Source organism: Mesoplodon bidens (assembly GCF_964165515.1).
Source record: "Mesoplodon bidens genome assembly, chromosome: 5".
NCBI classification, from domain to species: Eukaryota; Metazoa; Chordata; class Mammalia; order Artiodactyla; family Ziphiidae; genus Mesoplodon; species Mesoplodon bidens.
This window is the reverse complement of record NC_138161.1, coordinates 56,486,835-56,502,144: the sequence shown is the minus strand read 5'-3', so window position 1 is coordinate 56,502,144 and position 15,310 is coordinate 56,486,835. Positions and strand designations below refer to the sequence as shown.

General features: G+C 39.5%; 1 protein-coding gene across 1 annotated transcript in view; it reads left to right on the top strand.

The window, feature by feature from the left end:
- Nucleotides 1-15,310, top strand: part of MORC1 (MORC family CW-type zinc finger 1) — a gene marked incomplete at both ends in the record, with an annotated part of 188,250 nt that overhangs the window by 159,199 nt on the left and 13,741 nt on the right. The window contains 4 exons of the mRNA XM_081235628.1: nt 417-483; nt 3,707-3,853; nt 11,796-11,883; nt 13,308-13,361. Of these exons, the coding sequence (XP_081091754.1) occupies nt 417-483; nt 3,707-3,853; nt 11,796-11,883; nt 13,308-13,361 (356 nt within the window). The remainder of the gene's footprint in view (nt 1-416; nt 484-3,706; nt 3,854-11,795; nt 11,884-13,307; nt 13,362-15,310) is intronic.

The window sequence follows — 15,310 nt, the reverse complement described above, 5'->3', positions numbered from 1 at the left end:
TGGTGGCGCAGTGGTTGAGAGTCTGCCTGCCGATGCAGGGGACATGGGTTCGTGCCCCAGTCCGGGGAGATCCCACATGCCGCGGAGCGGCTGGGCCTGTGAGCCATGGCCGCTGCTGAGCCTGCGCTGCTCCGCAACGGGAGAGGCCACAACAGTGAGAGGCCCGCATACCGCAAAAAAAAAAAAAAAAAGAAATTACAAAAAACAAGCTACAGAGGCTCTTGGATTCTTTATTAAGAGGTTATTATAAATTGCCTTAAGAACGTATTGGTGCAGTTTTACAAAAGAGTGTTTGAACACAAAACCAAATTATATACAAGCTGTTAACGAACTGCTAACACTTCTTTCAGTTCACGTCATCGTGTAATCGCCACAATGTGACTGATTGTCTTCATTTTGTCTGTGTTCTTTTGAAGACAAACAGGGGCTGTGCAGTGATACTCCAGAAATAAAGAGAAACCCTTCATCAGCTGACTGGGAAGGGTGAGTGTACTGCAACTATACAAATTCCAAGGGAGTACAGTTAGACTGTTGAAAAGTAATTATCAATGTTTAAATACAAGAAGAACGAAAATAATAGCAACAAGCAAAGGCAATTAAGAGTGGAACCAAATTTTACAAAGGAGACAGAAAAGAATAGAATACACTAGATTTCTTACCCTTTTTCATTTTCTTTTGTGAGGATTTGGGAATTAGGAAATGGAACAGGCTTAACTTCCTGCTCACAGAAAGCAGCTAATTCAAATTACTGTAATATAGTCAAAGAACTAAAAATGTCACATATATGTATGACTATGAAATCATGAGCTGATTTTCTTTGTGTGGCTCGTTATCTTATTGCCATACATATGTGCAATAATCATCGTATGCTAGAATTTTCTTGACATGAGACTCTTGTCACTTTTAAATAGAAGCTGAATATTTTGTTTATCCAATAGAATGAAAAAAAAATGCTTTCAAGGAAGCAGATTCTTATCTTCATGCTGCTCCAAATCTATCTAAGCTGCTTTCCAAGCATTCAGACCCAGTGTTGCTGGGAAGGATCCTGTGTTCTTTTTGCAGAGGGGCACACTGAGTTAAGTACAAGAAAAACAAAACAAAACAAAACCGGAGAGGAGCTGTTATTGTCCTGCACTTGCTGACTGAGTAGTCACTCTTATCCTCAAATCCCATCCCTCCACTCTTCCACTCAGAAGCCTTTCATAGCCCCACCACTTTTAAGACAAGGCAGAAACTCCTGAGCCTGGCACAAGCCCCCTGTGCTCATGACTCCCAGGTTAGCTCCCACTTTGCTTCCCAGACTTTCAAAATTGCTTCCTGTTCTGTTTTATCAGAAAATTCCACCTCTTTTTCCACACCGCTTCCTGGGTTTGAATGCCCTCTTGTGTACTGGTCTGTTACCCTTTCATTCACCTCCCAGTTCAAGTGTTCTCTCCTTTGGGGGCCCCGATTCTCCTGGGCAGACTCAGGTGTTCACAGAGCCACCACTGCGGGGATCAGATTGCATCATAGTTCATTCACCTGCAGTAATTATTTGTTAAATACCAACCATGTTCTGACACACAGTGTGAACAACTCCTCACGTCAGGTGGAATTGTCGTCTGAGTATCTGTCTTCCCTCTGCATGTGAGCTTCATGCAGGACAGGGCTCATATCTTTTCTTCTTTGTAACTCTGGCCTCTGACAGGTCTTCCCCAAACACTCCATCTAAAATAGCCCACCCCACTTCTGATAAGGCACACCATCAAATTGTATCATCCCACTGTATTTCTTTCAGAGCCTTTATTACTATTTTAAAGTAGCTTATTCAATTACCTATTTCTTTTAACACTTTACATTCTAGCTTTCTTATTTTCTGTATTTTCACTTGAAACTAACTCACTCCACGAGGGCAGGGGCTGTCTTACTCACCGCTGTGTCCTTAGTGTCCAGAATAGCACCTGCCTCAGACTTGGCATTCTATAATATTTGTTGATTGAATAAATGATGTAATTTTCCCCCCAGTGCTGTTGTTAGGTCATTTTATGCATGATGCTTTAACCTAGAGTTATTTATTAAAATTTGAGTTGAAATTTAAAATCCATCCAAAAACTAAAACATGTTTTTTTGCATGTGTGTGTATTATTTCATATATTACTTCTAGGCTTTTATGAACTTGTGTTTTTAAAAAATAATCTTTGAGTCATAACTACAATATGAATGTTAGAACTATTATTCAATTAAAACAATCTTAATGGGAGAATCTTATCAAATTCATTAGTAGTAGTAATAATAAAGATGATTATAATAACATTGATAACGAGATACTGTCTGCTGAGCACTTACTGTTAGCAGGCATTGAGCTAAATTCTGTGTATGTATTATGTAATCCTCAGCACAGCTCTGTGAGGCAGGCACTATTATTATTTGGCAGAAGAAGAAACAAAGGTTCAGGGAGGAATCTCTGTGCTCTGGTGTAGTGCATTTTACCCTCCACCTCCCACCCCAGCATGAATTTCCAGCATTCCAAAAATGGTAATAAAAAAAAAACTTTAAAAATTGAAGGACTTCTTTAATAAAATTTCAGCATAAAGGAGGTTATAATTAATAGGCTTCAGACATTGTATGAGTGTTCTTTAACAGACAATTAAGCATTAGTTATAACACAGTGTTCTTAATCTTATATGAAGTATCAGCTGAAGTTAGGCAGTATAATTACTGACAAAGAACTGTTGACAGTAGAAGCATGTTCAATTTGATACAAACTATTATCCAATTTTTTTTAAAAAGGTCCATACATTGTAAACATAGGAAACTCTCTAGAGCTGCAGTCTTAATTCATGGACGTTAGCATGAAGGGATTACTAAAATCTCCTTTCCACTTGACAAATAAGACCCTACGTGATCCGGCCCCTACCTGCCTACCCAGCTTTGCCTCCCGTATTGCGTGTCCCCCAGCCCCTTGAACTTTTTTGTTCCCCTGGTACTGAAAGCCTTGGGGCTCATTAACACACTACACACTGCATCCTCATTGTGAGCTCTTCTCCATGCTGCAGCCAGTTATCCTTTTAAAACATGTATCAATCAGATCACCTCACTCCCATGGAAGAAACCCTCCAGTGGTAGCACCTGCTCTGCTTAAAATAAACTCCAGTCCCCACCCCATGGCTAGTGCCTCTCATCTCCTCTCTCTGCCTCTTCTTCCTGTGCACTCCACCCTTGCAGCCCTGGCCTTCTCATGTGTCGTTCAACAGCCCTACCTTGTTTCTCCCCCAGGATCATTACACTTCACCTGGAACGCTCTCTTTCCACCAGATCTTGACTACGTATTTTTTTCAGCTGACTTTGCTTTATTTCTGGACCTACCTTCTGTACCTACCTTCCCCCAGGCTAAAGTAGAACTTGGGTTTAAAAGCCTCTTTCAGCAAATAAGAGACAAATGGTATATGACTACTGTTATTAAGAATAAATTACTGCCAATTCTATTTAATTGGGGCTACCCAAAAACCTTGAAACAAGATTTGTCAGGAATAAATAGTAATTCTTATACCTGAGAATTGGTTTTATGTAACTACATAAATGACAGTGTTCAGCATTACATCTATGTCCTAGCTTTTATTTGTTGTGTATTAACATCTCATTTGTTGTGTGTTAATATTTCTGAATTTATTAGTATCTAATGTGATTTCTACTTAGAAATTATAAACCTTGGCTTGTTTTTGCCCAGTATGCCAGTGGAAGATTTAAATTCAAGTTTTGGATACAAAGCCGGAGTGTCTGAGAGGGATGGTTGTACAGTTGCTTCTTCACTGACAACATCTTCTCAAAGCACATCTGTCAAGGAAACAGTAAGAAAACTGACATCTAATTTAAGGTAAAGATACTTACTAGCATATTTCTACATGCTTTGTTGAATTTTCTAAGCAGTGACAACTCCTGTTATTTTTTTCTCTGTTGAGTGGTGATATTATTGAGAAAATTCAATAGAATGACTTTATGACTTGTCTCCTAACTGCACTGATTTAGATATAACGTGGGTGACATGTCTTTTGAAAGAGAACTGTTGTCACTAACTGCCCTCTTGTTACGTGGTCCAGCAATATTGTGGATGTTAATCCTCTCTCCAGTGTAATAAAGAACCAGGATTTGTAAGGATAGAAGACAGGACAGAAAGGGCTATTAAAAAAAGATGAATGGTAGTGTATATATGTCCATGCCACTATCTCACTTCGTCCCAGCTTACCCTTCCCCCTCCCCATGTCCTTAAGTCCATTCTCTACGTCTGCGTCTTTATTCCTGTCCTGTCCCTAGGTTCTTCAGAACCTCTTTTTTTTTTTAGATTCTATATATATGTGTTAGCGTTTGGTATTTGTTTTTCTCTTTCTGACTTACTGCACTCTGTATGACAGTGGGAAGCAGCCGCATAGCACAGGGAGATCAGCTCAGTGCTTTGTGACCACCTAGAGGAGTGGGATAGGGAGGGTGGGAGGGAGATGCAAGAGGGAGGGGATATGGGAACATATGTATATGTATAGCTGATTTACTTTGTTATACAGCAGAAACTAACACACCATTGTAAAGCAATGATACTCCAATAAAGATGTTAAAAAAAAAACCCAAAAAATGAATTGGGGCCATTTATAATGAATGGGGCAAAAAAAAAAAAAAGAATTCTTACTGAATTTCTTCCTTCCTTCCTTCTTCCCTCCCTCCTTTTCTTTCCGTTCTTTCTCTTTTTTTTTTCCTGCCTCACGAAGACCCTCATGACATTATGGCCTTCTAAAAAGTCTCTTTTTGTAGCTTTAGATACTGAACTTATTGAGGGAAACTGAGTTTTACTTTTTGGTTCAGTATAGAATCTTAACATTTATGGACATGGTTAATGAGGGATTAAATGTCTGGATCTCAGTTCTCAAAGGATGGAGACAGGGAGGGCATACAGTCCAAGGTTCAGAGTTTTTCCAGGTAGGGACCAATGATAGGAGGGGGCTTTACAGTCAAGCCAAAGAAGTTAGTATACAGAAGAGTGCTCTCAAATAGGTGTCACATGAGCGGATGGGGGGCAGGAGCAGAAGCACCACTAAATTAGTACAGCCAATTGGTTTGGTTGGGCTTCACAAGCTTTGAGGGGCCTGGGTGAGGTAAGAGGCTTTCAGCAGAGGGAAATACACAACATGCTCTAGCTGGAATAGTATTTTCCCTTAGGATGTTACTTTGACTTTCTGATCAGTGACTGACAAAATCTTCCTGAAGAAAGGAGTTGACAAAGGATAGAAACGGGGAGGAAGAGAAAGTTAGAGGTGGGGCATATATATAGGGGCTATGGCCCCTACGCAGGTCCAGGATAGGGTCTAGGGTCCTGTGTGTGACAGTAGACTGCAAACTACTGGAGGCCATAAACTCCATTCTGCAGTTGCCCTGGGCTTTATGGAAGTTTCTGTGGCAGTGTCTAGGGCTGCGGGGCTGTGCTTACATGGATGAAGGCCCCACCTACCATCCTTTAGGAACACACACCTAACATCCGTCCTGCCCTAGGAGAAAGGAGGATGCTCTTGTTATATTCAGGTGGATCCACCTGGGACTTTGCATCAGGACACATTTTCACTGATGACACTAGGGATCCAGAGACAAGTCACTGATCAAGGAGTGAAGCCAGAGTGCTGCATTCCTGAACAGTAAGTTCTGACTACCAGATCTGCACAGTGTCTGTGTTGGCAAGCTTGCATAAGCCTGGGAACGGGACAGAAGCAAGCCAGACCTCAGGGTTGTACGAATATTATGAGGTTGAAAAGGCCATTCATCCGGTGATCTGGATGGATGTCAGTCTTATACTGCGGTGGCCTACAGTATAGTCCCTAGAAAATGGGATTCTCCAACCATCGTCTTGCCTTCTGTCAGTGTTTGTCCAGACTAGTATGTAAGATCCTCATCCTTGATGTTCGGTAGCCTTAGGTTTGAATCCTGGTTTCTTACTCACTAGTTCTGAGATTCAGGCATGTCAATTGGTCCCTAAGACATGGTAGTATGGAAAAAATTATATATCTGTATGCCTGTGTATATCTGAATAAATGTGTGCATATTATTAAAAAATGTATGGATATGACATGTCCAATGATTGGGACATTGCTTCAAGTGAACCAGGCTTTCTTGATGATAATAATAGCCACTATTTATGAATCATTATTATATTTTACACAGTCACCTAAGTGCTTTGTATACATTAGCTCCGTAGACAAACTTACAGGACTGGTATTATTTTATTTATTTATTTATTTTTTAATGCTAAACTGAAAAAGAGAAACTAAGTAACACTCAAAATCACAAAGACAATTACACAGCTACTAAGGACAGGGCTCCCTGATTTGGAATCTCTTGCTCTTAATCACAGTGTATATATATACTCACACATATATATGTACATACTTACATATATACACACACACTTTTTGTAATATTCACTACATATACACACACAGACACCCACACATGCTTTGCTACTCTCTGCACTATGAACCTGGAGAGATTTGCCTGGTTGTGTTGCAGCAGAGTTTGGATGTACAACTGTGCATTATCATTTTCTTTATTTTTTCTTGGCTAATTTTTGTTCTGTCTCTAAGTGTATCATCTTTATTAATTTAATGAGTTACATGTGATCAAAAAGGAGATAATCTGATTGAGTGTACTAAGGCTTTAAGGTACATCCACCTCTATAATTAGGCATCACTACAAAATTTAAATTTCCCAGAAACCATCTCCCTAATGAACATGTAGAATCTTCAGTACTTGAAATCATCATACTATTATCAACTGAACACTCTGAAAGCCAAATGAAGTGATAAATAAGCTCCTTTCTGTACCAGCTTGAATTTTTTTGTGGTGATTGTTTTATAAAAATATTCAGTGGGAAAAGAATTGTACACAATTGTACACAATGTGTACACAGCCTTGTGTACACAACACAAGGCTTTAACTGGAACAAAAGGAGCTCCTCGTTTTCCAATTTTCTCTTTTGCCTTTGGCAGCATGTCATATGTTTTCTCACATTTCACCAGTGAAAACAGATTTCTTGTCTTCTTTATGTTTTCTTCCCTGTACTGCACTATTCTATTGTCTGGTCCACATATTAGTCCTTGTGTTTACTAGACTTTAAATTCCTCCAGGCATGAAGATTGTGGCTGGCCATGTACAGTGTGGAGGGGACCATGTTCTTTACACTCACAATTGTTCACCAGACTTGCATTGCTTGTTACAGATAAGAGAGCAGTCAGGCCCTTTGAATTGTGTGGAGTGTTCCCTCCACTTGGTTCACCTTGAACATGACATCATCCTTATCCCTTCCTACACTGCTAAATGGGCCTCTTCTATTAGATTCATGTTATAAATTAATAAAAAATAGTCGTTCTTATTGGCCGTTTTTATCACCCGATTATGCTCAGTTTAACATTTTCCTATCTTGCATTATGTTTTGTTTTATGTGTATTAATTTATTTAATTCCCAAATATAGTAACTCCGTTGAAAACAGATTGAATTTTCCACACTGTGTCCAATGTGTATTGGTAGATTTTCAAAAATAATTTTAGTTAAATTGAAAGGGATTAATGTAAAAAGCAGTGAATAGTACTACTGGATGTTAAAGTATTTTCAAATAATGGGGTGCAACTGAGTTGTGTGAATAAGTCAGAGGTAAATAAGGTAAACTGAGATCCAGATTGTTAAATTTTATCAAATGGTCCTAAATATTGAAGCAGTATCAAATCTCAAATCGCTTTCAACAACAACAACAACAATAACAATAATACTTTTATGCACTTACTATGTGCCAGGCACTGTCCTAAGGGCTCTGCATATGTTAACTCACTTAAACCTTAGAACAACCCTATAAATAGATACTTTTATTATCCCCATTTTACAGATGAGAAAATTGAGGTATGCAGAGGTTAAGTAATTTGCCCAGCATTACATAACTCTTAAGTGGTAGGGCTGGGATTTGAATATTGGCAGTCTGGTCTCATAGTCCTTACTCACAAATGCTAACCTATAATGCCTTGTTTTAGTTTCTCGTTGTATATGTAAACTTGACATAAGTCAGGCTTCATTTATTTCACCTCTACAAAAGTGCAAACATGCTTCATGTTATCTTAACTTTTTAAAATACCAAAAATAAAGCTTAAAAAGAAAGTCACTTTTTACAGTTGGCTGCCAGTTACTGAAGCAAAAGAAAAGACCACAAAAATAAATAAATAAAAAAGCATTAGCAATTGAGGTCTATCAAAAACCAGGACCTGACTCCTGGTTTTAGAAAGTAGAGCCATGCCATTTCCATAGCCTTTCACTGGGTTGAAGGAGGGAGTTTAGCTCTACCTGAAGTAGGAGGCTTGCCCTTCTCCTTAGCCAAGACCAAGCTTGTTATTAACTATTTACTCTTTAAAAAGAACAGCAGGATACCCAGGAACCTCTGTGTATCTCCACTCATGTCTAGAGAGAGCAGAGTTATATTAATGCAAGAAAGATTTTTCTTAAGGAAAAATTACCCTGTTGAGAAAGGATATGACCATGGATTGAAAAGGAAATGGCCCTTAGCTGGACCTTTTCAAGGCTTGGTCATCATATATGGAGACAGAGCTGATTTAGTGTTGTAGCTCAGCTTGTTGAACTCTATAAAAATTTCCAACTCAAACTTGTAGATGTGGATATGATTTCTGTAGGAATTCAACTGAAATGAGCATTATAGCCAAGAACCTATTACAGTCCTGGGTGCAAACAATAGCTCTGGAAGATCTTCAGGTTACTTATTTCTTGAATCCCCAAGAAGAGAGACAATGTTAATAAAGACAAATTCCTGATTTTATGAGCAAGTTTGGAGGTGGAACTATGAATAAAACCTCCAAGGGAAGAAGGGGTGTTCTTGGTGAGAAAAGACTCCCCTTGAATAGTAGCTCTTGGTTCTTAAGTCCCTCCAAAATACACAGTATCCACTTGGATACTCCAGACACCAGGTTATTCCTATAGTTCTGTGCTGAGCACATCCTTGAAGGACCTTTTGTGAATTAGAGGATCACTGTTTCTGTCTTAAAGGAAACCTGAAGTTTGAGGGTGGAGAGAAGTTTGATAATATGTACCCTCCTCAGGAACAAAAGAAGGTGTCATTGAAGAATTGCATCGAAGAAAGGGACTCAAGACAATAAATGAAGGAATTTTTAAAGAGTTCTTAAGCATCTACATTCAGCCCCCACATTTATGATTTTTGGTAGCTTACAGTTTTTAAGAGGATCTAACAGTTTTCCTGGATTAATTTTTCAGAAAAGGAAAATGTGGAGGTCTGTGCATTTGTGCTTAGAGACTACAGGAGCAGGATAATTTGTCTTCCTCTCCACTCAGTCTCGTGGGACAGAATCCCTAAGGGAAGAGCCGTTTAGCAGAAGTGAGATGGAGGAGAGAGTACAAAGGTGGATACTAAGGTCTTGGAGGGAGAGGGGCAAAGGAGAGTACAGGTGGGCGTGGAGATGAGGATCCTTAACAATTAGGGAACCAGAGAGGTTCAAAATAGGAATAGGTCCTCAATCAAAGAGCTTCCATAAAGATGACATGAAGTTTTGTATATGAAGCCTATAGCAACACTTAGCACATTTCCAGCACTTTACAAAGAATGGATGAATCTGACCAGGGTGCTCAATACCGTCAGAAAATACTCAGTTCCCCAAAATATAGTGCAGTTGGCCTGGCATTCTTTCTTCACAGGCTGTACCCCCCTGCCCCGCACAGCTAGCTGACTCCTACCCTTCCTTTTTGGGGCTTCCCAAATACGAATTTGGGCCCCTCCTCTAGGTAGCCATGGTGCTGCATTCCCATTCTAGCTTCTGTCACACTGTATTGGAATAGTTTGCTTCCTTGTCTGCGTTCCCTACTAGGCTGAATTCAGTGCAATAAGAATGTATTGGGTTCCTAGCATGGGGCACGATGCCAGGCTCTGGAAGGTGCACTAGATAAAGGCTTTCTTTTAGTAGCGTTCAGGGAATGTCTGTGGAATTAATGAGCTTGAGGATATTGAGAAAATACAACATGATGAGCTACTAGTGACAAGTGATTCCAATAAAACCTTTACATAAAGTGTTTCACTTTAAAATAATCTCTCCTCTCTGTGTGTGTCTTTGTCTCTTTATCTGTCTTTAGAAATAATAGTACACATATGTGAGACATTATTCAGACTATAATGGTGTTTCATGTAAATTTTGATGTAGAGATTTCACAGACTGAGAATAATCCAGAACTAATTCAGAACTTTGTCTCTCCCCAACCTGCCCCTTCACCCTTTCCCACTCCCCACCAAATGCCACCACCTCCGAATATTTGTTTTTCTAGAAATACTTCCTTGGAAGATTGCTGATTAGCTCTAAATCTAAACCCCACAGAATTTATACTCACCATGAAAAGGACCCATACTCAGGACAAGTACAGGGGTTTCAACCCTGTATTGGAGGAAGGGAGGCTGGATTTAGGGGAAGAAAGAGGTGGTTTGTATTTAAAAATACCTCTTACCACTTCTCCACCAAACCTACCGTAAACTTGACCACAGGCCTCCTTTCCCAGGGACTCCACTTGAAGCTTTTCTTTCTATGCCATCTGATTTCTGCTCAGCTCAAATACCCAGAAGCCCTTTCTCATCCTGCCTCTTCCCTACTCATCTTCTTGCCAGCCAGGCAAATAATTCTGAGGACTGTGTGTGTGTGTGTGTGTGTGTGTGTGTGTTACATTTGATGTTGTGAAATACTGAGGATTTTTAACTTTTTGGATTGAATCTCCTTAAAATTACAAATGAATATTGCCACAAATAATATAATTAAAATACTAGGAATGTAAATTATATAAGAAATAGCTGTTTTATCCTTTGTGTGTCATGTTATTTTATAATTGAAAAATTTTGTAAATCCCTTGGGTAATATACATGAAGTTCTTGGAACACTTCAACATAAAACACTCTGTATACTTTTAAGATGTGGTAACTGTAAATTTCTAGATTTCATATTCTCCCAGGAATGAAATGTATGTCATCTAGGGGATTAATCCTAGAAAAGTCATCACACTAGAAGGGTGGGGTGCTCCTGCCTTTTGACAAAATGAAGCACCTGTCAGAACAATGACCATGGCTGTCTGGAAAGAGCAGGGTCCATGTATGATTTCTAGGAGTAGGCCCGGAGGCCCCGATGAAAGAATTACTCCAAAGAGTTAAGTTCTTTGGTTTTCGTAGGGAAAAAGTCAGTAAGCCTGTAGTCAGCCTCTTTTCCTCCAGGAATTTTGCAATGCTGACTTAGTTCTCTGCCAAGGAGAAATTCAAGTAGGTGCAAGGCTTTCCTGGACTGCTTGGTTATGGACGGGCATTGTGAGCTCATGCTTGCTTGCTTTAATAAACATTTTATTTTAAGATAAATGTAGATTCCTGTGCTGTTGTAAGAAATAATACAGAGATATCCCCTGTACCCTTTACCCAGTTTCTCCCAATGGTAACATTTTGCAAAACTATAGAACAATATGGAAATTAGGATATTGACATTGACACAGTCAAGATACAGAAGACTTCCATCACCACAAGGATTCTTCCTGTTGCCCTTTTATAGCCATGGTCACCTCCCTCTCCCCAGTCAATGCCTTTTGAAGAACACTTTGATGCCAGTTATAAAAACAAACTATTTGGCAGGCACAAATGTTCATCTTTGCCAAGATATTTAACAAAACCCAGGAGATAGAGCCAGTTCGGACACATGAGCGCTGCATCTCTTTTCCTGCTATATTCTCATCTCTGCTGTGCTTATATTCCTAGGGAGATTCTTCTGTATTTTTTCCCTGAGTATTGTCTACCATCAGAACCTGGCCACATATCTCTGGAGGAACTTACAGCAAGTTTGGAGGCAAGCTGACTTTTTTTTGAACTTTGAGGGAATGACAGAACACCCTGAATTGAATCTTCAGTGAAGAAAAATGTAAAGGGTTACCAATGAGAGGACCTAGAATAGCTTAAGTGAATGAGGATGGGGATCTTTGTACTAAGTGGGTAACTCGGAATTAAAGCTGCATTGGAAACCAGCATGGCCAAGATTTAAATAAACTCTGGGAAGATTGTACAGACTGAGGGTATAGTCAGTCTCTGAGATGAAAAGAGACAGGATATAGTCCTTAACTTCTCTCCCTGCACCAAAAATAGTTCCTATCCCTTAGATACACTTCCTCAGCTACCTTTTATGAGGAACTGAGGTGAAGATTGGGTTAGAATCACTAAGACATCACAGGGAAAGATGAAGAAAATTGCCTTTACCAAATCTCCTTTCAGAGGCAATACTATATATGATGGGAAGGAAAACTTTGATCAGCAGCTACCTGGGGTGCACAGGGTGAGCCTGGCACTGGCCCACAGTGGGCGGTCCCTGAGCTGCTGAGTCACAGCAGGCTGTGGTGAAGCTGAGTGAGGGGTGCAGGCCTCAGGCCGCCAGAGCTGCTCACGGGACTGGAAGAGCCCCTCCAGGTACAGGAGGGTGGGGGCCTCCTTCTCCACCCTCATGCTGGGTGTTGCTTGTGGAAGGGATGGATACACATGAAAAGCTATCAGTGAAAAGAGCACCACATGATTAATGTGCAGAGGTGCCATATGTCTTCATCTGATCCTAGATGAAGTCCTACATCATTGTCTCTGCTTCTTCACCATCTACTCTCACCTCATTCTTTCCCGTGAGGCTTCTGACTCAGCAACGTCACTGGGACTGTCTTGTCAAACCACCATGACCACTGTGCTGACAAATGCAGTAGTCACTTACCTGACCTCTTCAGCCCAGCTGACCACTCTTGCTTCCTCGAAGCATTTTCTTTATGTAGCTTCCATGACAACACACTTCTCATTTTCCTGCTTCCCGTCCTTCTCTATTTGGTTTCTAAATGTCGGTGTGTCTGAGGGCTTGACCCTGGACCACTTTCTTCTCTCTATTAAATGTTGTTTCTAGGTGACCTCAGCTAGTCTCTGACTTTCAATACTATCCCACATGCCAGTGACTCTCCTTGGTCTATTTCTGTGGCGTCCCCATCCAAGATATCTAGACTCCAACGGCTTTATTATTTATCATTTACTTTTCCCTCACCTTGATTTTCTTTTTCATCTGCGAAATTTTAAAACCATGTTGTATAATATAATTAGACCCCGGCTTAAAAGACCCACAGCACCAATGTTGGCAAGCTCTAGGCTTTGATGCTTTTTTATACTAGGTACTTGCATGTTATAACTCTACTGTAGACAGCTCATTCCCTAAAAGTTAATATCCTGTTCTGTTATCATTTATGAAAACAGCTGGAGCAATGCCCAGAGCAGACAAACAAAAAGCTGAAAATGTGTTTCAACCAGGTAAGCTTCCTTTTAACGTAATCATTTATATTCTAAATGATCCTGTATTCCAAAGGAGAAATAATATACATTTCCAAATGTTAGGTTTGAAAGGAAATCAAATTTGCATTTGCTTATCAAGACTTAGATTAATCTGTTTGCATTTACTTATCAAGACTTAGATTAATCTGTAGCATATCAGATGCCGCAAAGCAACATCTTTTTGAGTTTTAAAGATGCAAATGTTTCCAAACCATAAAGCTTATGAAACACTTGGAGTAGGACTATATTTTGAACAGGAAACATGACATTCTGAGTCTTTAAGCAATAGGTTCACTGGATCCTCGAGACACTGTGCTAAATCAGAAATCTTTTGTACAAAAGTCTTTAATTATTTTGGACAATTTGATATCTCTCTGGGTTTTTAAAATTCTATCAACAGTTCTTTCAAGTTTATGATTTTTCTATTTTAAAAGCAGCTATAAAATAATGCTAATAAAAGAAAGTAAAAGGAATTTTAAGAAATTCATCCATAGCCCCAAACCATTCCAAGATCACTGGTATTTTTTGGTGTGTTTCATTACAACCTTTCTCTCTGGGTAGATTTTTTTTTGTTTTTTTTTTTGTTGTTGTTGTTGTTTTTACAGTTTTCTTATAATACCGTGTATCTAGTTCTTAAAGATTTCCTGGGCAGCGGCAGGGAAGAGTCCATAGAGTCCTTCAGTTCTACTAGAGAAATATCTCAAAAAATCATATGCCCTCAACTTCCTTAAATCACACTCAAGGGAACTGAGACTCCAAGATGTGAAACTGGCCCAGCTAACACAGGGGATTAGCACTGGAGCCAGTACAGCCACTGAGGTTCCCAGATACTTCATGGAGGCCACACAGTCTAGAACTTTTCATGGCACCAGGATCAATATTGAGATGCTTAGGTCTCCGCTGACACTTCACCTGTGTTTGCTCAAACAGGTGCACCAGCTGTATCACTAGCACATATACTAGCATCTTCTTCCAAGTGCTTATGTTTACAGCCGTCTTCTGGAAAACTCTCATAATAATATGCAAATCTGTAAAGACTGGGAGGTGAACGATGCTCCCTGGAATTGTGCACAGCACAGCTGTAAGCACAGGCGCCGCCTCATCTCTTTTGTGGGGAATGGAATATATTGGAGTATTCATGTTTTATAAATGAAACAGAATTGGGAAGTAAGTTCCCCAAAGCATATAACTAGGCAAACTTGAAATGAAAATTAGAACCTAAACTAGATTTCTTCCTAGAAAGGCTGTGTCACAAAGTGTTTGGATTTTAGGGTGTGCCTAAATGTAATACCCCTGTTGATATATTTGCCTCTGATATTTCTGCCTGAGTGCCTATTGGCCTGTGATAAGCAACTGGAAATGAAGGAATATTGTGGTTCTTAATTTCTCATCATTGTTCAACTGAAAGGTGAATTTATTTTCTGAGTAGCATTTTGTTGAAAGAGCAGTAATTGAACATTTTCATTGTGAAGACTTAATTGTCATTTCCTAATTAGAGTAAAAGACAGCTTTTTTCCAACATATTTTTGACCCTATTCTAGCACTATTATTATTATTATTTTTTACTAGTATTATTTTCATCAGCAAATCTAACACTGTGATTGATTAAGAGCCACTAGCTCCAGGCACTAAACTAGGCCTTTTATATATGTTACTTCATTTAATTCTCACAGCTTTGGGATGTATAGGTGCCACTATCTCCATGTTAGTAATGAGGAAGTGGAGAACCAGAAAGATAACATTCCAATGTCATGATGCAAGTAAGTAGTAGATTCAGGATTGGAACCCAGATTTGTGCCACTCCAAAGCACTTTTCACTACCTCATTTATTCTTCTCATTCTTATCCAGACTGTAATACTTCATCCTTATGATAAAGTTTGCAAGTATTACTTGCAATAGGTATACTACAGCTTCTCAGCCTATTGGC